The sequence below is a fragment of the Bos indicus genome, chromosome 23 (genome assembly GCF_029378745.1).
Source record: "Bos indicus isolate NIAB-ARS_2022 breed Sahiwal x Tharparkar chromosome 23, NIAB-ARS_B.indTharparkar_mat_pri_1.0, whole genome shotgun sequence".
Classification (NCBI taxonomy): domain Eukaryota; kingdom Metazoa; phylum Chordata; class Mammalia; order Artiodactyla; family Bovidae; genus Bos; species Bos indicus.
Window position 1 is genome coordinate 9,968,702 of NC_091782.1, and position 22,384 is coordinate 9,991,085.

The window sequence follows — 22,384 nt, forward strand, 5'->3', positions numbered from 1 at the left end:
AACAGTGTCAGACTTTATTTTTCTGGGCTCCAAATCACTGCAGATGGTGACTGCAGCCATGAAATTAAAAGACGCTTACTCCTTGGAAGGAAAGTTATGACCAGCCTAGATAGCATATTCAAAAGCAAAGACATTACTTTGCCAACAAAGGTTCATCTAGTCAAGGCTATGGTTTTTCCTGTGGTCATGTATGGATGTGAGAGTTGGACTGTGAAGAAGGCTGAGCGCCAAAGAATTGATGCTTTTGAACTGTGGTGTTGGAGAAGACTCTTGAGAGTCCCTTGGACTGCAAGGAGATCCAACCAGTCCATTCTGAAGGAGATCAGCCCTGGGATTTCTTTGGAAGGAATGATGCTAAAGCTGAAAGACCAGTACTTTGGCCACCTCGTGCAAAGAGCTGACTCATTGTAAAAGACTCTGATGCTGGGAGGGATTGGGGGCAAGAGGAGAGGGGGACGACAGAGGATGAGATGGCTGGATGGCATCACTGACTCGATGGACGTGAGTCTGAGTGAACTCTGAGAGTTGGTGATGGACAGGGAGGCCTGGCGTGCTGCGATTCATGAGGTCGCAAAGAGTCGGACACGACTGAGCGACTGATCTGATCTGATATATATATTTAATAAAAACAGTTTTAATGCACAAGGAAATCTGAGATGATCCAGTCAATACTTACCTTTCTGCCTCAGTAAAAAAGACCCCTGAGGAGCAACTTCAACTTTCCCAAGCACTGTGATGTCACCCCCATGTATAGTCAGTATCACTAGCCTTTCCAGGAGAGTATTTCACATTGCTAGATATTTCAACTGTCTAAAACGCCTGTGCCACACTCCCCTACCAGGCCAGGAAGGGCAGAGTACAAGCAAGCCCACCCCTAATATCTCTCCCTTTCTGTAATCAGAAAATGAAGAAAAGGAATGGGTGTATGAGAGAAGATGTCACTGGAAGTGCTTTAGGAAGGCCCAGGGTGAATACCATGACAAAGATGAATGTCATAATACTCAATTTAGTGTAATAAAATCTTACTCAAGAAATATGTTTAAGTCTTCTGTAATGTTTATGATAAAATATTAATTGGAAAATATAGCAGATTAAAAATATAAACGCAGAAACTTTCCGGCAGTCCAGTGGTTAACACTCCATGCTCCCACTTCAGGGGCACAGGTTCCATCCCAGGTCAGGGAACTAAGAATCCACCATGATGCACAGCTTAAATAAGTAAGTAAACAAAGTATATTTATTTGCTAATCTTTGTCAGTCACAATGTAGTCGGTCCATGATCTTGACTGTGGGTCTACTGCTGAAATGCAAGTTGTCTTTCATATACTATGCCCACCATGTGTGACCTGTATTTTTCAGCTCTAGATTTTAAGAAGAAAAACAAAAACCTGAAAACATTCATGAAGTGATCTATATGCAGAGTCTGTCTGGACTTTTAAGACTTCTTTTCCATCTTTTTTAGTTTTCTAATCCATATTAATCGAGCAGCAATTTTTTTTTTAGTAACTTGAAATTATTGGATCATTCCAAAGCATTTGAAATATTTTTCACAAAACCATTCTTTTTGAACTCAAATTTCACCAACTGACGTCATATTTAATTACACTGCACAATTACAATTTTCAGTGTATTACAACCAATATATACAGATATAGAGATAAATACAATGCATATATTACAAAAAAAATAAATAAATACAGGGATCAATACAACTGGTTGGGAGGCCACATGGTCTGGAACCTGTCAGGACCAGCAGCTCACAGAGTAGAATCAAGTGCACAGTGTATCAAGTGGTTAAAGCAGAGGCTGGGCAAGAGACTGTCCACTGTACATCAGGTGCACTGTAAGAAATGTTAACTATCACCAACGCCCCAACCTAAAGGTTTTAATTTATCAAAATGTCACCATAATTAGTAAAACATCTACGGAGGGAAATTTTCCTGCTACTGATGCTTGTTTATCAACAGGAAAAGCAGACAGAGATTTGAAGGAAAGAGAACTCATTTTCATCATGTTGTTGAGTCTGCCCCTCCAGGCTTCCTGCCTGCCTGTCTCCTTTGTAACTGTATCACAGAGCCTGACATTTAATGAGTGCTCAATAAAGCTGCTCAGTAAACTTGCTGAATATGTTCACACACCCCAACCTGGATCAGTATCTCAGCTGCTATCACTGCTGGCCTATAAATAAAATTTTCTGGGGCTGGAGAAATGGAATGCTAGAAGGTTTGACTCATGGTCTATTATCTGCTAATATTTCCATCTTTTTCTTTACATTGTAAGTATGTTTCTTAACACTGATTAAATTTATAAATCAGGATCCTATTCATACTTACATTATTATTGTTTTAATGCTAATATTGATAGTATCCTGTAAATTATTCTATCTTGATTAAAGCCATTAGTGCTCATTAAAAAATAAAATTGGGTTGAATGTCCTATTGCGTTTGAATTTCACATTCCCACAATGCGTGGCAGCTAATGCTTCCAGTTTCTGGCACTACTACTGAGAACATAAAAGTTCTCCTGGAACTAACAAATTACTTCCCTTCCAACACAATTATATAATCTGAGAATTGAATGGCACCCTAGAGATTATTCCGTGGTCCAAAATCCCTCCCAATTAAGGGTTCCAATCAAAAACCACTCAACTTTTTGGGACAACGAGGGATGTTTATCTTTACATCCCATGTTACAGAATGCTGCACCGATATAGTAGGCTCTTAATACATATTAAACAAATCTAAAACACACCCCTTTCATTAATTTTATTCTTCCTAGGCTTTAACTGTATTATCTACTGAATCTGTAATTAAAGATTTGCATGAATCTTCTGCTCATTAACCAATGTTCAGAAAGAAATTCAGTAGAGGAAACTTCATGATCAGTCAAATGTTTTAACATCAATGCTGCTTGTACCGTTGCATAATAAGCCTTTAACAGAAAACAGAAAACCAAGTCTTCATTACTTTGCTTATGATCCATAAGGGGTTTCCAATTTATCCAAAATATTCACATGTTCTCAATTCCTTATGATTTATTTAACATGTAAAGTCTTGTCATTCATACAATTATATACCCTTCTACTTATAATTGGGGTTCCCACAGATTTAACCATATTACTGCAGTAAGACATGTTATTATGCTAATTAGTTTTCCCTCCAATTAACAGCCTGTGATCCCGTCTGATTTCCCACAATACGACATGATAATGGAGAGAACAAAGCCTCTGGGGCAGTAAACATCACCATTTTACTTTATGCAAGTATGTATCCCAAAACAGTACACAATTTACAGCAAGGCACTGCCTAGCAGCTATTACAATGCATCGGTTTTGAGTACTTTTACAATATACATTTCCAAATCTAGTTTCCTACTGTTTTGCTGAAAGGGAACACACAAAATCTCTCAACAGAACAATTACAGTGCTTTTATTAACTTTTTTTTTTTTCCCACGCAATAAATTTCCACTTCCTCCTAAATATCTCTGGACAGCAACTTCTGGCAACCCATCTGTCTTTCATCACAGCTTCTTTTCATAACTAACGGGTCAAGTTCTTTTCTCTCCATTTCAACACGATGTACTGTACTTGCAGCACTGCCACGATAGCCCACTGCTGCATGCTGAAATACAGCATATTGAATTTCACTGTCCTTCATTGTTTCCAGTTTAACTGCCATTTTACCACCATACACACGAGAGGAATGCGTTCCCACAGGCATCTTATGAATTTCCAAAGCAGCTATTCTTTGAGGATTTACAAAAAAACATTTGCCTTCTCTGAATTCCCTTTATTACCAGAGAAACGGCTTTGAGGAGTTTCGAGATTTTTTTTTATTATATGCAAAAAGAAACTGATTCTAAGCATTTCTATTTTGCAAGCAAATTTAATCCTAAAGATCTTCCTAGGGCAATGGAGGAACGTCCGGGCAAAGATTCTTAAAAGACCGATTTTGGCTTTCCCAATTAAAATGAAAAAATTTTCAACCCACAAAGATTATCTTATCAAATTGTCCTTTCCTCTCAGGCTTACACCATATGGGCTACCCAGCGCAGTGGAAAATAAACAACTGGCTTTGGCTTTTGCACAACGCCCTAAATCTTCCTAAAACTCCCCCCACCGCCTCGGGCTCCCAGACGTACATAATCCCTCGGCAAACCCCGAACCTGCCAATGAAGTGGTTGCTTTCTCCGCCACAAAGGGCCGGCCCCGCGCCGCGTGCACGGCGGCTTCTGCACACACACATGTGCCGGGCTGGCCTGACACAAGCGGGGCTGCCCTCCCCGGACCCCAAGCCGCAGGCCCGACCCGAATGCCGCGCGCTCTCCCCGGCCACCGCCTTCTGCCCTCCGCCCCTCTCTCCTCAGTGACAGGATGCCCGCTCGCGAGTGCCCGGCCGCGAGCTGCCGTCCCCGTCGGCCCGAACCTCAGACCCACTTCCCCTCCGCCCACCGTCCTCGTCCCTTTCCCCCTCGCCCTCGCCTCAGGAAATTTCGTCGGAACTTCACTCGGGCCGAACCGAGCGGCCGGGCCCGGGCCGCGCCCCCCACCCCCCACCCCGCGCCTCAGTCCGAGGTGACCACCGACCCCGGAGACCCCCGGCCGGCCCCGCGCCTCACCTCCTCCTCACTCTCGCTGCGGAAACACAGGCACGCGGCCCGCTTCTTGTAGCCGTCGCCGTCATAGGTGCGGGTCTGGTTCGACTTGAGCTTCATCATCCTCCGGGCCCGAGTTGGGGGGTGCGGCGCGGGTCTCGGGAGTCGAGGGTGGGGAGCCCGCTCCGGACGGCCGCGCGCGCGCGCGCGCCCCCGGCTCGGCCAAGGGAAGCAGGGAGGGGGAGCCGCTACTGCGCTACACGGCTCCGCCGCTGGCTCGCCGCGGCCGCCTCATTCCCCTCGGCCGAGGCCCCGCTCCGCCGCCGCCGTCACGGCTGCCGTCGCCGCCGCCGCCGCGGCCGCCGCCCCCTCTGCCGCCGCCACCCCCGACGACGACCGCGCCGCCATCTTGGGCGCGCTACGTCAGCGGCGTAAGGCCGCGCCGGCCTGCGGGACGGCCGCGCGCTCGCAGCGCCTGCCGCGTTCGGGAATCGCGCCCTCCCAGTCCGCGCGGCGTAAACGAGCGTCTGGGATGAGAGGGCGCCGCGGTTCGACGCAGCCACTACGCCAGTAGCGTAGGGGCGGGGACTGGGAGCCGCTCTAGGAGGAAGCGGAGGGGAAGAGGGTGCGGGTGCTGGGCTTCCCCGCTTCGCTAAGGAGGCGGAAGCGAGAATTTGCCCAAGGTCACGCCACCTGGTCCTTGGCCTTGCCCATCCATCAGGGAGCGAGTGAGAGAGAAGGTCTAGAGGTAAAAAGTAGGATGCAGTTAAACGTAATGGAGAGTGCAACCCGAGATGCCTGGAATTAAGCACTGCACAGAAACGGGGCAGAAGGTGGTGCGCATTGCATTGACATCCAGGATCTCTGACAAGTCTATGGGCTGGGTCATGTAGTTCACTGAAAGGACAGGTGTTTTATCTTACATCTCTTTATCGTGCAAAAAGGCAAATGCTTCATCTTTAGGTATACAGGAGGGCTAGAAAGGAGTGAGGAAGACAGTGTGCAAATCATAAGGCATCATCATTTGGGCAGTAAAAGAGGATATACTGTGGATGTCAAATAGATTCTCCAGGGAAGGACATACAGCCAGACGCCCTCCAGCAAGGTAGAAGGAGTGTGACTTGTGAAAGTTCTTAATAGCCCACACCGAAAGTAGTCCATGTGGATGCCCCGGAGGTTCTGAAAATCCTGTGTGGGATTTGTTTGTGAACTGCTTATTACCTTCCCCCGCCTTTTTTTTTTTTCTTTTTTTGAATTTGTATGTATTTAGCATAGTCCAACCCACTCCAGTGTTCTTACCTGGAGAATCCCAGGGACGGGGGAGCCTGGTGGGCTGCCGTCTATGGGGTCGCACAGAGTCGAACACGACTGAAATGACTTAGCAGCAGCAGCATAGTCCGAAAAGATCAGGATTTGAAGCCAAACAAACCTAAGTTGGAATTCATTTACATAATTTATACGCCTCTAAAATAGAAATAAATGCATTTGACACCTGGCACATAGTAGTCACACAATACATTGTAACTACAAACATACCTCGATTTATTTCACTTTTTGTCTTTTTACAAATTGACGGACTGTGGCAATCCTGCATTGAGCAACTTTTTTCCAACAGCATTTGCTCACTTGTCTCTGTGTCACATTTTGGTAATTCTTAAAATACTGCAAGTTTTTCATTATACTATGATCAGTGATCTTTGAAGTTACTGCCATAACTTGCTGAAGGCTCGGATGATGGTTTGCATTTGTTAGTGATGAGGTTTTTCCTTTTTTTGGTTGTAGTGGGTCTTCATTGCTGCTCACAGGCTTTCTCTAATTGCAGTTAGCAGGGGCTACTCTATTGTTGCAGAGCACAATGCTTCCCTGGTGGCTCAGATGGTTAAGAATCTGCCCGCAATGTGGGAGACCTGGGTTTGATGCTTGGGTTGGGAAGATCCCCTGGATAAGAGAATGGCTACTCACTCCAGTATTCTGGCCTGGAGAATTCCATGGACTGTATAGTCCATGAAGTCGCAAAGAGACACAACTGAATGACTTTCACTTTTTCTTGTTGCACAGCACAGGCTCTAGAGCTTGGGCTCAGTAGTTGTGGCTCATGGGCTTGGTAACCCCGTGGCATGTGGGATCTTCCTGGAGGAGGGATCGAACCTGGTCGATGTCCCTTGCATTGCAAGGTGGATTCTTAACCACTGGACCACCAGGGAAGCCCATGAAGTACCTTTAAATTAAGGTATATGCATTGTTTTTTAGACATAATGCTCTTGCACACTTAATAGATTATAGTATAAACATTTGCCTTAGGAAAACAAAAGTTCCTGTGACTTTTGCAATATTTGCAATCTTGCAAAATTGTTTTATTGCAATATTTGCTTTATTGCATGGCCTGAAACTGAACCAGCAATATCTCCAAGGTATGCCTGTAATGTTATTGGCATTTCACTAAGCCCTGGACACAGAAGATATGGAATTTCAGTTAGTTGTAGTTAATCTTCACAGATTAACAGAATTCCCCAAATACTGGTCATTTTGGTTGTCTTTCTAGCTTCTTCCTCTGCCATTTTGTCTCTATTTTTTAAATATTTATCTATTTGGGTGCCTCAGGTAACATGTGGGCTTCTCATTGTGCTATATAGGCTCAGTAGTTTGTGGCATGCAGCTTAGTTGCCCCATGGCATGAAGGATCTTAGTTCCCTGACCAGGGTTTGAACCTGACCAGGAATCAAACCCATGTCTCTTGCATTAGAAGGCAGATTCTTAACCACAGGACCATGAGGGAAGTCCCAAACACCCCAATTTTTAAAAATGGAACATGTAATTGAACAGATACTTGACAAAATAAGACCCAAAAATTCCCAAGGAACACACAGAAAAGTGCTTAAGATCACTATTATTAGGTAACTATAAAATTACAATGAGATACAACGTCACACTCATTAGAATGAATAAAATCAAAAAGACTTGCAACACTAAATGTTGGCTAGGATGTGAGCAACTGAAACTCTGATACAATGGTCCTGTGCCAGTTGTACAATGAAACACCACTCTGAAGAAACTTTTAGAAAATTCTTACTAAGTTAGACCTAACCTATGACCCAGCAATTCCATTCCTAGGCATTTACTCAATAGAAGTGAAGATAAATGTCCACAAAAAATTACGTAAGAATGTTTATGGCAGCCTTATTTGTAATAACACCAAACTGGAAGTAGCCCACGTGTCATAAGGAAAATAGATAAATGATGGTATATTCGTGCAATTGAATACTACTCAATCATAAAACAGATTACTGACACATGCAGTAATACGGATGAATTCCAAAAACATTATAAGTGAAAGAAGCTTCTCATTTTGAAAAGTTTATGTTGGGAACTCCTTGGCAGTCAGTCCAGTGGTTAGGACTTTGGGCTTTCACTGCAGGGGCTCAGGTTTTGATCCCTGGTTGGGAAACCAGGATCCCACAAGCCATGCAGTATGGCAAAAAAAAAAAAAAAAGTGTATATAATATATATATATATATCTCCATTTCTATAAAATATAAATACAGACCAAACTAATCCGTGATAGAAATTGATAGTGGTTGTAGGAGGGCTGAGGAAGGAATTGTCTGGAAAAGGGCAGAAAAAACATCCTGGGGGTATAAAAATGTTTTATGTCCTGTTTTAGGCAGCAATTATACAGGAGTATACAACTGTGAGAACTCATTGAACTGAATATCTAAAATCTGTGCATTTTATTGTATGTTCATTATGTTTTAATTTAAAAGGTTAAAAATCAGTGATTTTTAATATCCTAGGAGAAAACAATGAGAAAATCAAATTAAACACAATTCCATTTAAAATACCATAAGAATCCTTAGGAATAAATTTAACAAAACATTTTGCATTAAACATTATAAAGCATTGTTGAGAGAGTCTGAAGAAGATCTAAATGAATGGAGAAATAAACCATATTAATCCATTGAAAGATTTGAGAGTGTTAAGAAGTTAATCCTCCCCAACTTGATCTGTATATTCAAAGCAATCCCAATCAAAGTCATGCCCACATTGTAATCCCCAGACTTTACACAGAAAAGGGGACCCTCCAGATGTGATTAAGGATCTCAAGATGGGGACATTAGCCTGCATTATCTGGGTGGGTCCAAAATAATCAAAAGTGTCCTTAGAAGGGAAGGAAGGAGACAGGAGAGTCAGAGACAGAGAAGATGATGTGATGACAGCGGTAGAGGTCAGGGGGAAAGAGACTTAAAGATGCTGGTTTTAAGATGTTGGAGGGGGCCATAGAATGCCAGTGGCCTCCAGAAGCTAGAAAAAACAAGAAAAGAGATTGTCCCCAAAGCAGCCAGAGGAACAACTCTCCTGACCCGTTTAGGACTTCTGACCCCTGGAACAGTTAAGATATTAACAATAAATTTGTGTTGTTGTTTTTCTTTTTTTGGCTATGCCTTATGGCATATGGAATCTTAGTTCCCTCACCAGGGGTCCTCCCCTACGTTGGGAGCGTGGAATCTTAACCACTGGACCACCAGGGAAGTCCCTAAATTTGTGCTGTTTTAGACCCCTAAATCGGAGAAGGCAGTGGCACCCCACTCCAGTACTCTTGCCTGGAAAATCCCATGGACAGAGGAGCCTGGTAGGCTGCAGTCCATGGGGTCGCGAAGAGTCAGATGCAACTGAGCGACTTCCTTTTCACTTTTCATTTTCATGCATTGGAGAAGGAAATGGCAACCCACTCCAGTGTTCTTGCCTGGAAAATCCCAGGGACAAGGGAGCTTGGTGGGCTGCCATCTATGGGGTCGCACAGAGTCAGACACAACTGAAGTGACTTAGCAGCAGCAGCAAACCTCTAAATATGTGTGGATTTGTTATAGCAGCAATAGGAAATGAATACACCTGGCAAAAAATGAAAACATATGTCCACAAAAAGACTTGTACAAAATGTTCACAGCAGCTTTAATTCATAATAGCCAAACAACACAGATGTCCATCTGTGATGCAGGGGCATTCGGGGGTGGTGTGGGAAGGGGTGGGGAGGTGGATTAACTAAAAAGAGACATAAGAGAATTTTAGGAGAAAGTGAAAAGTTCTCATCTTGATAGGGGTGTCAGTGCCCTCCAGGCCAAAACCAAGCATATACCAGTAGTTGAACGACCTGGGATTTTTGCTTCTTGCAGTGATGGAGAACACATACCAGGGAGGAGCCTAGGGTGTCTCAGGTGTTAAAAACCACTTAGGTTAGGTGATTTGGGGCAGGTTTTAAAGAAACAGGGCTTTGTTCTGGATTGGATGCTGTAGGGAAGCAGGGTAATTCTATGATTGGGTATCTTAAAAAAATCTTTCCTAGAAGGAGGGAGGAATGAACATGGCTAAAGTCATAACTGGTAGAGAGGCAGTCTCTCCTATCAGCTAGGAGAGAGGTGTGCTTTGTATTTACTGGTTTACTGTGAACTTGTTTTTCTCTGTGCTTAGACAAGATTATAAGGGCTTCCCTCATAGCTCAGTCGGTAAAGAATCTGCCTGCAGTGCAGGAGACCTGGGTTCGATTCCTGCGTCGGGAAGATCCCCTGGAGAAGGAAATGGCAATTCACTCCAGTATTCTTGCCTGGAAAATCCCGTGGACAGAGGAGCCTGGCAGACTACAGTCCATGGGGTTTCAAGAGTCGGACACGACTTAGCGACTAAACCACCACCACCACAGACACGATTATAAAGTTTTTTGACTTTGAGTCACAGTGTCACCTTCTCTGATGCTGATGTTTGATGACATTGTTTATATCCAACAGGAGAGTGACTTGGCCTCACTGTGAGTGCCAGGCAACTTCCAGCATGCCAAAGCCTGCCTGTAAGGGTCAGGCCAATTCCTGGATGTCAGGGGCTGCTTTTCTCTTTCTCAGGCAAGTGAGTTACATGGTTGGATCCATTTGTCAAAGGGGTAGAGTTAGGATTTGTATATTACATTGTCAGTTGGTCTGCAAATGCTCTATAAAGAAAATAAAAATGAATAAGTTGTAGTACATCCACACAGTTGAATACTACTCAGCAATAGAAAGGAAGAAACTACCTATACAGGCAACATCATAGATGAATCTCAGAGCCATATGCTGAGCAAAGTAAGTCAGACACAAAGGAGGATGTACTGTGTGGTTCCAGTGTTCTTTAATATGTGTGTGTGTGTGTGTGTGTGTGTGTGTGTGTGTATTTATATGACTGTACCAAGTCTTAGTTGCAGCTTGTGGGATCTAGTTCCCTGACCAGGGGTTGAACCCGGACCCTCTGCATTGGGTGCATGAAGTCTTAGCCACTGGACCACCAGGGAAGTGCTCTGGTTCCAGTTTGCTGATATTCTGGGGAAGATACAATTATGAAGAGAGTGTTGACCACACAGGGGCAGCACAGCGGACCTTTTTACAGTGATGGAAAGGTACTATAGCTTTGCTGTGGTGGTGATTACATGCCTGTGCTTAGTCGCTCAGTCATGTCTGACCCTTTGCAACCCTCTAGACTGTAGCCCACCAGGCTCCTCTGTCCATGGGGATTCTCCAGGCAAGAATACTGGAATGGGTTGCCATGCCCTCCTCCAGGGGATTTTCCCAACCCAGTGATCGAACCCAGGTCCCCAGCATTGCAGGAGGATTCTTTACCATCTGAGCCACCAGAGAAGCCCAAGAATACTGAAGTGGGTAACCTTTCCTTTCTCTAGGGGAACTTCGTGACCCAGGAATTGAACCGGGGTCTCCTGCATTGCAGGCAGATTCATTACCTGCTGAGCTACCCAGGAAGCCTGGTTACATGCCTATGTTTATCAAAACTCAGAACTGTATCCCTGAAAAGGGTGAATTTTACTGCATGTAAACTTGACTAAAAAATTACCAAGTTAGGGGTAAGTGAGTAACAGAAGCAGAAGATATTAAGAAGAGGTGGCAAGAATACACAGAAGAACGGTACAAAAAAGATCTTCACGACTCAGATAATCATGATGGTGTGATCACTGACCTAGAGCCAGACATCCTGGAATGTGAAGTTAAGTGGGCCTTAGAAAGCATCACTACAAACAAAGCTAGTGGAGGTGATGGAATTCCAGTTGAACTATTTAAAATCCTGAAAGATGATGCTGTGAAAGTGCTCCACTCAATATGCCAGCAAATTTGGAAAACTCAGCAGTGGCCACAGGACTGGAAAAGGTCAGTTTTCATTCCAATCCCAAAGAAAGGCAATGCCAAAGAATGCTCAAACTACCGCACAATTGCACTCATCTCACACGCTAGTAAAGTAATGCTCAAAATTCTCCAAACCAGGCTTCAGCAATACGTGAACCGTGAACTTCCTGATGTTCAAGCTGGTTTTAGAAAAGGCAGAGGAACCAGAGATCAAATTGCCAACATCCACTGGATCATGGGAAAAGCAAGAGAGTTCCAGAAAAACATCTACTTCTGCTTTATTGACTATGCCAAAGCCTTTGACTGTGTGGATCACAATCAAATGTGGAAAACTCTGAAAGAGATGGGAATACCAGACCACCTGCCTCTTGAGAAATCTGTATGCAGGTCAGGAAGCAACAGTTAGAACTGGACATGGAACAACAGACTGGTTCCAAATAGGAAAAGGAGTACGTCAAGGCTGTATATTGTCACCCTGCTTATTTAACTTATATGCAGAGTACATCATGAGAAACGCTGGGCTGGAAGAAGCACAAGCTGGAATCAAGATTGCTGGGAGAAATCTCAATAACCTCAGATATGCAGATGACACCACCCTTATGGCAGAAAGTGAAGAGGAACTCAAAAGCCTCTTGATGAAAGTGAAAGTAGAGAGTGAAAAAGTTGGCTTAAAGCTCAACATTCAGAAAACGAAGGTCATGGCATCCGGTCCCATCACTTCATGGGAAATAGAGGGGGAAACAGTGGAAACAGTGGAAACAGTGGCAGACTATTTTTCTGAGCTCCAAAATCACTGAAGATGGTAACTGCAGCCATGAAATTAAAAGATGCTTACTCTTTGGAAGGAAAGTTATGACCAACCTAGATAGCATATTCAAAAGCAGAGACATTACTTTGCCAACAAAGGTCCATCTAGTCAAGGCTATGGTTTTTCCTGTGGTCATGTATGGATGTGAGAGTTGGCCTGTGAAGAAGGCTGAGCACCTAAGAATTGATGCTTTTGAACTGTGGTGTTGGAGAAGACTCTTGAGAGGCCCTTGGACTGCAAGGAGATCCAACCAGTCCATTCTGAAGGAGATCAGCCCTGGGGTTTCTTTGGAGGGAATGATGCTGAAGCTGAAACTCCAGTACTTTGGCCACCTCATGCGAAGAGCTGACTTGATTGGAAAAGACTCTGATGCTGGGAGGGATTGGGGGCAGGAGGAGAAGGGGACAACAGAGAATGAGATGGCTGGATGGCATCACTGACTCAATGGACATGAGTCTGAGTGAACTCCGGGAGTTTGTGATGGACAGGGAGGCCTGGCGTGCTGCGATTCATGGGGTTGCAAAGAGTTGGACACGACTGAGTGACTGAACTGAACTGATCTGAGTATAGGGATTGATGTAACAAGTGTGGCAGATTGTTGACTGTTGAAGCTTGGTGGTGCGTATATGGTAGCTTATTACACTTTTGTGTTTATATTTGAAATTTTCCATATTTTTTTATTTTAATGGAAAGGGGAATCTCTGTGTGATGATGGCAAAGATGTCAGAATCAATGACTGTTCATCCCTCCCCCTTCCAGTCTGCCTTCCTGTACTCTCTTTGCATATTGATGAGCTGGTGACCCTAGATTCTCAAACTGACCTCCTGCCTCTCATGCACTGAAATAAACTAGAACCATTTACTTTGACATTTCTTGCTGGTCCTCTTCAGAAATTTTTAATACCATTTGATTTGTGACTTTTACAAGTTTTGCTCCATTTTGAGGTCTCTTAATTCCCTCAGCTTGGGGATCCTCTCCCATTTAATATGTATTTGTATGTATTATCTTTCCTCTAATATGTATTTTTAAAGATGCCCTTCTCCTCACAATGGCCTCTTTGATATGTCAGTAAACCATGCAGGGCTTATTTTTTTTAAGTGGCTGTTCTTTTGGATTTGTGCCATGCATTTATCACGGGCTTCCAATAAAGCACTTTTAATAGACATGGGCTCCAGGCTTTCTACGGGTTGTAACTTTTTCAACAGTCCCTTTCAGTTCTCCCCCTGCTAATGCCCTCATTCTGTCGAAGTTTCCCTTTCTAAAACCGAGCAATCTAATGATGGATTTCCCCCCTCCCTTTCCCGTTAGCGAGCTGAATGTGTATTGTGGTCACTATTGACTGCATGGCTTACCCGTGACCACTCAGTGCCCCAGTGCAGTCAGTGCGCAGACCTAGATTCCGTTTACAGTTTCCTGCAGTGGGGTTTTAAGTATTAATATTTGCCAAGCATCCGGCACTGCTGGCTACACCAATCCTCACCATTACGTTATTAACTACTCAACTATCAATCAACAGGATAAGACCCCAACTTTCAAACCTATTAGAGTGGCTAAAATAAAAAGACCGAACAGCCCAAGTTTCGGTGAAGATGAAAGCAATTCAAAGTCATGTGCTACCAGTGGGAAATGTAAAATGGTGCAGCCGCTTGGGAAAACAGTTTAGCCATTCCTCAAAATGTTACAAAGTTGCTAGGTGGTCTAGCAACTCCATCCCTAGGTATGTACCCAAGAGATGTAAAACTATGTGTCCTCACAAAGGAACATGAGTGTTCACTGTAGCTTTAGTCACAATTCCCAAAGGCCCACTAACAGGTGAATGGATTAAAAACGGTGCTGTGTCCCTACAATAGAATACTGCTGCTGCTGCTGCTGCTGCTAAGTCGCTTCAGTCGTGTCCGACTCTGTGCGACCCCATAGACGGCAGCCCACCAGGCTCCCCCATCCCTGGGATTCTCCAGGCAAGAACACTGGAGTGGGTTGCCATTTCCTTCTCCGATGCATGAAAGGGAAAAGTGAAAGTGAAGTCGCTCAGTCGTGTCCGACTCTTAGCGACCCCATGGTCTGCAGCCTACCAGGCTCCTTCGTCCATGGGATTTTCCAGGCAAGAGTACTGGAGTGGGGTGCCATTGCCTTCTCCTACTTTGCAACAAAAAGGAACTTGATACCAGGCAATGACTGTGATGAATCTCAATGTGGCTAAGAAGCCAGCCTATAAAAAAGTGCATATTGTATAATCCCATCTTTATAAAACTCTAGAAAATGCAAACTAACCTATATTGACAGAAAGCATATCAGGCACAAAGGCTGGGGATGGGGCGAGGGATTACCAGTCATTATTTTGATTTCATGGGCTTATACATATGTCAAAATTTATCAGACTGTACCTGATGAACTATGGAATGAGGTTCATGACATTGTACAGGAGACAGGGATCAATACCATCCCCATGGAAAAGAAATGCAAAAAAGCAAAATGGCTGTCTGGGGAGGCCTTACAAATAGCTGTGAAAAGAAGAGAAGCGAAAAGCAAAGGAGAAAATGAAAGATAAGCATCTGAATGCAGAGTTCCAAAGAATAGCAAGAAGAGATAAGAAAGCCTTCCTCAGCAATCAGTGCAAAGAAATAGAGGAAAACAACAGAATGGGAAAGACTAGAGATCTCTTCAAAAAATTAGAGATAACCAAGGGAACATTTCATGCAAAGATGGGCTCGATAAAGGACAGAAATGGTATGGACCTAACAGAAGCAGAAGATATTAAGAAGAGGTGGCAAGAATACACAGAAGAACTATACAAAAAAGATTTTCATGACCCAGATAATCATAATGGTGTGATCACTCACCTAGAGCCAGACATCCTGGAATGTGAAGTCAAGTGGGCCTTAGAAAGCATCACTACAAACAAAGCTAGTGGAGGTGATGGAATTCCAGTTGAACTATTTAAAATCCTGAAAGATGATGCTGTGAAAGTGCTCCACTCAATATGCCAGCAAATTTGGAACACTCAGCAGTGGCCACAGGACTGGAAAAGATCAGTTTTCATTCCAATCCCAAAGAAAGGCAATGCCAAAGAATGCTCAAACTACCGCACAATTGCACTCATCTCACATGCTAGTAAAGTAATGCTCAAAATTCTCCAACCCAGGCTTCAGCAATACGTGAACCGTGAACTTCCTGATGTTCAAGCTGGATTTAGAAAAGGCAGAGGAACCAGAGATCAAATTGCCAACAGCCCCTGGATCATGGAAAAAGCAAGAGAGTTCCAGAAAAACATCTATTTCTGCTTTATTGGCTATGCCAAAGCCTTTGACTGTGTGGATCACAATCAAATGTGGAAAATTCTGAAAGAGATGGGAATACCAGACCACCTGACCTGCCTCTTGAGAAATCTGTATGCAGGTCAGGAAGCAACAGTTAGAACTGGACATGGAACAACAGACTGGTTCCAAATAGGAAAAGGAGTACGTCAAGGCTGTATATTGTCACCCTGCTTATTTAACTTCTATGCAGAGTACATCATGAGAAACGCTGGACTGGAAGAAGCACAAGCTGGAATCAAGATTGCCGGGAGAAATCTCAATAACCTCAGATATGCAGATGACACCACCCTTATGGCAGAAAGTGAAGAGGAACTCAAAAGCCTCTTGATGAAAGTGAAAGTAGAGAGTGAAAAAGTTGGCTTAAAGCTCAACATTCAGAAAACGAAGGTCATGGCATCCGGTCCCATCACTTCATGGGAAATAGAGGGGGAAACAGTGGAAACAGTGTCAGACTTTATTTTTTTGGGCTCCAAAATCACTGCAGATGGTGACTGCAGCCATGAAATTAAAAGACGCTTACTCTTTGGAAGGAAAGTTATGACCAACCTAGGTAGCATATTCAAAAGCAGAGACATTACTTTGCCAACAAAGGTCCGTCTAGTCAAGGCTATGGTTTTTCCTGTGGTTAAGTATGGATGTGAGAGTTGGACTATGAAGAAGGCTGAGCGCCGAAGAATTGATGCTTTTGAACTGTGGTGTTGGAGAAGACTCTTGAGAGATCCAACCAGTCCATTCTTTTTGTTTTTTTTTTGCAACCAGTCCATTCTGAAGGAGATCAGCCCTGGGATTTCATTGGAAGGACTGATTCTAAAGCTGAAACTCCAGTACTTTGGCCACTTCATGCAAAGAGTTGACACATTGGAAAAGACTCTGATGCTGGGAGGGATTGGGCGCAGGAGGAGAAGGGGACGACAGAGGATGAGATGGCTGGATGGCATCACTGACTCAATGGACATGAGTCTGAGTGATCTCCGGGAGTTGGTGATGGACAGGGAGGCCTGGCGTGCTGCAATTCATGGGATCACAAGGAGTCGGACACGACTGTGGGACTGGACTGAACTGAACTGAACTGACAGTCTAAATAAAGGCATATCTCATTTATCAGTCAGTCAGTCAGTCAGTTTAGTCGCGCAGTCGTGTCTGACTCTTTTCGACCCCATGAATCACAGCATGCCATACCTCCCTGTCCATCACCAACTCCTGGAGTTCACTCAAACTCACATCCATCACAGATACTGAGTTTTTTTTTTTTATAAATTGAGGGTTGGTGGCAACCATGCATCAAGCAAGTCTATATCTGCCATTTTTAATTTTTATTACTATTTAAAAAAAATTTTACTTGGCTGCACCAGGTCTTAGTTATGGCACTTAGTTGTGGCAGGTAGGATCTAGGTCCCTGTCCAAGGATTGAACCTGGGCTCCTTGCACTGGGAGCGCCACGTCTTAGCCACTGGACCACCAGGGAAGTCATAGTGCCATTTTTTTAATTAATTTTTTTTTTTTTTTATGGGAGGAGAAGCCAATGTATTATGGCTAGTCTTTACTGGAAAGAAGGAATTCCACATCATATTCTGAGTGCATTAGTGTAATGCTCAGTGGGCCAACTGGTGTGGCACCAGCTTGTAATGGGTTCCACAGCTGGGGCATTGCTGGGCCTCGCCTTTGTGCAACCAGAACCAGATGACAGTACTGTTGTCTTCTTCACAGATGCAGCCCACTGTCCGCTTGTTGGTGATGGAGGGGACTAAATTAGGATCTTCCTTGGTACATTAGGGTCTTCCTTGGTACCTGAGGTTGCCTTTGGGGCAAGTATATTGTATGGGTCCTGTCCCTTGCGAGCAGCCAGCATGACCTCCCTCTCTAGCCCAGTCGCCTGCTCTTCATCAGTAGGAACACCACCTCCAGACGCCATAGAGCGCACCACGGAGACTCCATTTGGACCCCGGGCTCTCAGGGCCTGGGAGGCCAAAACTTCAGCTCCACGGAGTAACCTTGACGCCATCACGCCCACTACAAACACCAGCACTTCCAGCTTTAAATTAATTTTTATTGGAGTATAGTTGCTTTACAATAGTCATATTAGTTTCCATTGTACAGCAAAGTAAATCAGCTGTATGTATACATATAACCATTTTTTTTCAGATTTCCTTCCCATTTAGGTCACCACAGAGCACTGAGTCCCCTGTGCTCTACAGTAGGTTCTCATTAGTTATTTTATACGCAGTATCAGTGGTATATATACGTCAATCCCAATCTCCCAACTCATCCAAGCCTCTCCCTTTCCTCCCTCAGTGTCCAGACACTTATTCTCTGTGTCTGTGTCTCTGTTTCTGTCTTGCAAATAAGATCATCTGTCATCTACCATTTTCCAACAGCATTTGCTCACTTCATATCTCTGTTATATTTTGTTAATTCTTACAATATTTCAGACTTTTTCATTATTATTTGTTATGCTGATCCGTGGTCTTTGATGTTACTACTGTGACTCACTGAAGGCTCAGATGGTAGTTAGCATTTCTCAGCAATAAAGCATTTTTAAATTAAGATATATATATTGTTTTTCAGACGTAATGCTGTTACACACAACAGTGCATCATAACTTATACGCACTGGGAAATAAAAAAATTTGTGTGACTCATTTTACTGTGCAGAGGTCTGAAACTAAACCAGCCATATCTCCAAGGTCTGCCTGTATATGTACTTTATGTCAATTATACCTCAATAAAGCTGAAAAAAAAAAAGAATAAAAATAGGGACTTTCCCGGCAGTCCAATGATTAACACTTCACCCTCCAATGCAGGGGGCGCAGGTTTCCATCCCTGGTTGGTAAACTAAGACTCCACATGCCACTCAGTGTAACCAAAAATAAGAAGAAAAAGGAATAAAAGGAATACAAACTCCTAGACTTGGGGAAGGGAGCCCCAGGCTGCTTCTCCGGTTACTCTGTGGATCCGTGCCTAGGCCAGTCTCATGCTACTTTAAACTGTTCGACTGAGCTCCAAGGGTCACAGTGGCCCGCCGTGGGAGGCCTTCCTCTTGATAATGTTTGCTCCCCTCATCGCCAGAAGCCACCAGTTCAATTCCAGCCCCAGCCACGGGCCACTTAGTGTGTATTTCTAGGCCTGCCTCCCCAGCGCTGGCAGTCCCTCCGCGGTCAGGATGTATCAGTGTCACAGTCGCTTCTGCATTCCCAATCTAGGCTCCTGCAGAGACTTTTTTTTTTTTTTTGGCTGCACCACACAGCAGGATTAGGAAATGGCAACCCACTCCAGTATTCTTGCCTGGAGGATTCCATGGACAGAGGAGCCTGGCAGGCTACAGTGCATGGAATCACAGAGTCGGACATGACTGAGTAACACACACGCGCGCACACACACACACACACACACACACACAGACAGCAGGAATGTAGGGTCTTAGTTCCCCAATCAGGGACTGAACCCAAGCCCCCTGTATTTGAAGCATGGAGCCTTAACTACTGGACAGCCAGGAAGTCCCTTCTGCAGAGATAGTTTTTCTTCACCAGTGTCCTTTCTACAGAAGGGGATAGCTCTTCGGAGACCACTCCTGCCAGGACATCATTCATGCAGCAAACAATTGTAAAGTAGCTACTACTCGGTATGAGACCCTGGGCTACGACCCTGGACAAGGTTGTGTCACAGAGAAAATGGTCTAGCACCTGAGCAGCTTCCACACAGCCTAGAGAACTTCGGCGCCCAGGGCATACCAGGAGAAACCTCTAATTGGACTTTGCAGTAGGGTGGGTTCTACCAGGAAAGGCTTCTCAGAGGATATAATTTAATCTGAAGAATGAACAAGACCCCTGAGTGGACGGGGGTGGGAGAATTTCCCCCCACATGGAATACCACAAGCAAAAAAGCCTGAAGTTGAGAAAGGGCGTCAGTGTAGATGGATTCTGGAATTTGGAGCTTTGTTTTGGTCGACAGATGAACCTGTTAGGCCATGCACGGAGCCTGCCATTGCCTAGATTCTAGAAGGCTCTGGAAGGCAACATGGAACTTTGGAAGGATTTTAAGATGAAAGCGTCACTATGAACAAAGCTAGTGGAAGTCATGGAATTCCAGTTGAGCTATTCCAAATCCTAAAAGATGATGCTGTGAAAGTGCTCCACTCAATATGCCAGCAAATTTGGAACACTCAGCAGTAGCCACAGGACTGGAAAAGGTCAGTTTTCATTCCAATCCCAAAGAAAGGCAATGCCAAAGAATGCTCAAACTACCGCACAATTGCACTCATCTCACACGCTAGTAAAGTAATGCTCAAAATTCTCCAACCCAGGCTTCAGCAATATGTGAACCGTGAACTTCCAGATGTTCAAGCTGGTTTTAGAAAAGGCAGAGGAACCAGAGATCAAATTGCCAACAGCCCCTGGATCATGGAAAAAGCAAGAGAGTTCCAGAAAAACATCTATTTATGCTTTATTGACTATGCCAAAGCCTTTGACTGTGTGGATCACAATCAAATGTGGAAAACTCTGAAAGAGATGGGAATACCAGACCACCTGACCTGCCTCTTGAGAAATCTGTATGCAGGTCAGGAAGCAACAGTTAGAACTGGACATGGAACAACAGACTGGTTCCAAATAGGAAAAGGAGTACGTCAAGGCTGTATATTGTCACCCTGCTTATTTAACTTATATGCAGAGTACATCATGAGAAACGCTGGACTGGAAGAAACACAAGCTGGAATCAAGATTGCCGGGAGAAATCTCAATAACCTCAGATATGCAGATGACACCACCCTTATGGCAGAAAGTGAAGAGGAACTCAAAGCCTCTTGATTAAAGTGAAAGTGGAGAGTGAAAAAGTTGGCTTAAAGCTCAACATTCAGAAAATGAAGATCATGGCATCTGGTCCCATCACTTCTTGGGAAATAGAGGGGGAAACAGTGGAAACAGTGGCAGACTTTATTTTTCTGGGCTCCAAAATCACTGCAGATGGTGACTGCAGCCATGAAATTAAAAGACGCTTACTCCTTGGAAGGAAAGTTATGACCAACCTAGATAGCATATTCAAAAGCAGAGACATTACTTTGCCAACAAAGGTTCGTCTAGTCAAGGCTATGGTTTTTCCTGTGGTCATGTATGGATGTGAGAGTTGGACTGTGAAGAAGGCTGAGTGCCAAAGAATTGATGCTTTTGAACTGTGGTGTTGGAGAAGACTCTTGAGAGTCCCTTGGACTGCAAGGAGATTCAACCAGTCCATTCTGAAGGAGATCAGCCCTGGGATTTCTTTGGGAGGAATGATGCTAAAGCTGAAACTCCAGTACTTTGGCCACCTCATGCGAAGAGCCGACTCATTGGAAAAGACTCTGATGCTGGGAGGGATTGGGGGCAAGAGGAAAAGGGGACGACAGAGGATGAGATGGCTGGATGGCATCACTGACTTGATGGACGTGAGTCTCAGTGAACTCCAGGAGTTGGTGATGGACAGGGAGGCCTGGCGTGTTGCAATTCATGGGGTCGCAAAGAGTCGGACATGACTGAGCGACTGATCTGATCTGATCTGAAGATGAAGAATACCTTTGTTTACATGTGTCTCTCAAAACTGTGACTAGGGTGGGGAAAGTAGTGGAAATCAGAGCAAAGCTGCAGACAAGGGGCCTCTTAGGGCATTGCACTGGTTCTGGGGGAGGTCCACAGTAGCACGAAGCGAGGAGGAGGAGGAAGGACTGGGACTGTGGAGTATCTTGCAGTCCTGCCTCCACACCCAGCCTCATCACCTACGGCCAGTAGACCACAGAATAATCTCCTGAGACTTTGTCCTGAAAGCCCACTCTAAAATAATCACTGATGCATCCTCTGAGAGCCAAGAGTACTTTATGTTCATTGGAAACTTAGGCAGACCAGGTCCCAGGACAGATTAAACCAATTGCTCTAGCAGTGCTCTCAGGGAGATTCCTTTCTCCCAGGTCTTAGAACTGATGAATGCATTCTGAGGCAGACAAGGAGGAGCCTGTAAGCCCACATTGCTATAGGGCTACTCCAGGCTGCATTCCCAAAGCTTGGAGACAGTCTGGGCACAGGTGTCTCTTGTCTCTTAGTCCTCACTTAGCCGGTCTGGCTTCTGGAGACTAGGGCAGAATTGGGGAATTCCTAGGGCCCACACTGCCCTGCTGGAGGCCCAGGCCAGACACTCATGTAGGGAGGGTCCAGGTGGGCCCTCATGTCTTCAGGCCCAGAGGATGTATCCTTCTCAAAAACATTTTCATGTCCCAGCATCTAACATGGGCATGTGGCAGCTGCTTCTTGAAGGTTCATTTATTAATCAAACCAAAGTCTGGACTTTTAGAGAAACACAGACGCTTAAAGCTGTTGTTGGCACTCCCTGGAAGGGGACTGTATTTTTCAAGGAAAGGGGATTTGTGTCCATATAGGGAAGTTTGTATTAGGAAAATGTGCCTTCAGCTGTCAGCTTCAAAAATCCCTTAAAAATCCTCTGGAGCCTGTTTTGGTGGTAGCAGTGGTGGGGATTAGCTGGTGAGCCAAATATGG

General features: G+C 44.5%; 1 protein-coding gene, 1 long non-coding RNA gene and 1 pseudogene across 3 annotated transcripts in view; 1 reads left to right on the top strand and 2 right to left on the bottom strand.

The window, feature by feature from the left end:
• Window positions 1-4,996, bottom strand: part of NUDT3 (nudix hydrolase 3) — a 123,108-nt gene extending 118,112 nt beyond the window's left edge. Inside the window, exon 1 of one of the 2 annotated variants that reach the window (XM_070777847.1) lies at window positions 4,619-4,996. In XM_070777847.1, the coding sequence (XP_070633948.1) occupies window positions 4,619-4,717 (99 nt within the window). In that variant the 5' untranslated portion in view covers window positions 4,718-4,996. The remainder of the gene's footprint in view (window positions 1-4,618) is intronic. The other variant, XM_070777846.1, reaches the window with a different exon arrangement.
• A 206-nt stretch (window positions 4,997-5,202) lies between these two features.
• Window positions 5,203-13,723, top strand: LOC139178940 (uncharacterized). The gene is made up of 2 exons (XR_011563360.1): window positions 5,203-5,342; window positions 11,289-13,723. It is a non-coding gene; the product is annotated as an uncharacterized lncRNA (long non-coding RNA).
• A 3,724-nt stretch (window positions 13,724-17,447) lies between these two features.
• Window positions 17,448-17,897, bottom strand: LOC109576865 (cytochrome c oxidase subunit 5B, mitochondrial pseudogene; annotated as a pseudogene).
• Window positions 17,898-22,384: the final 4,487 nt, after the last annotated feature.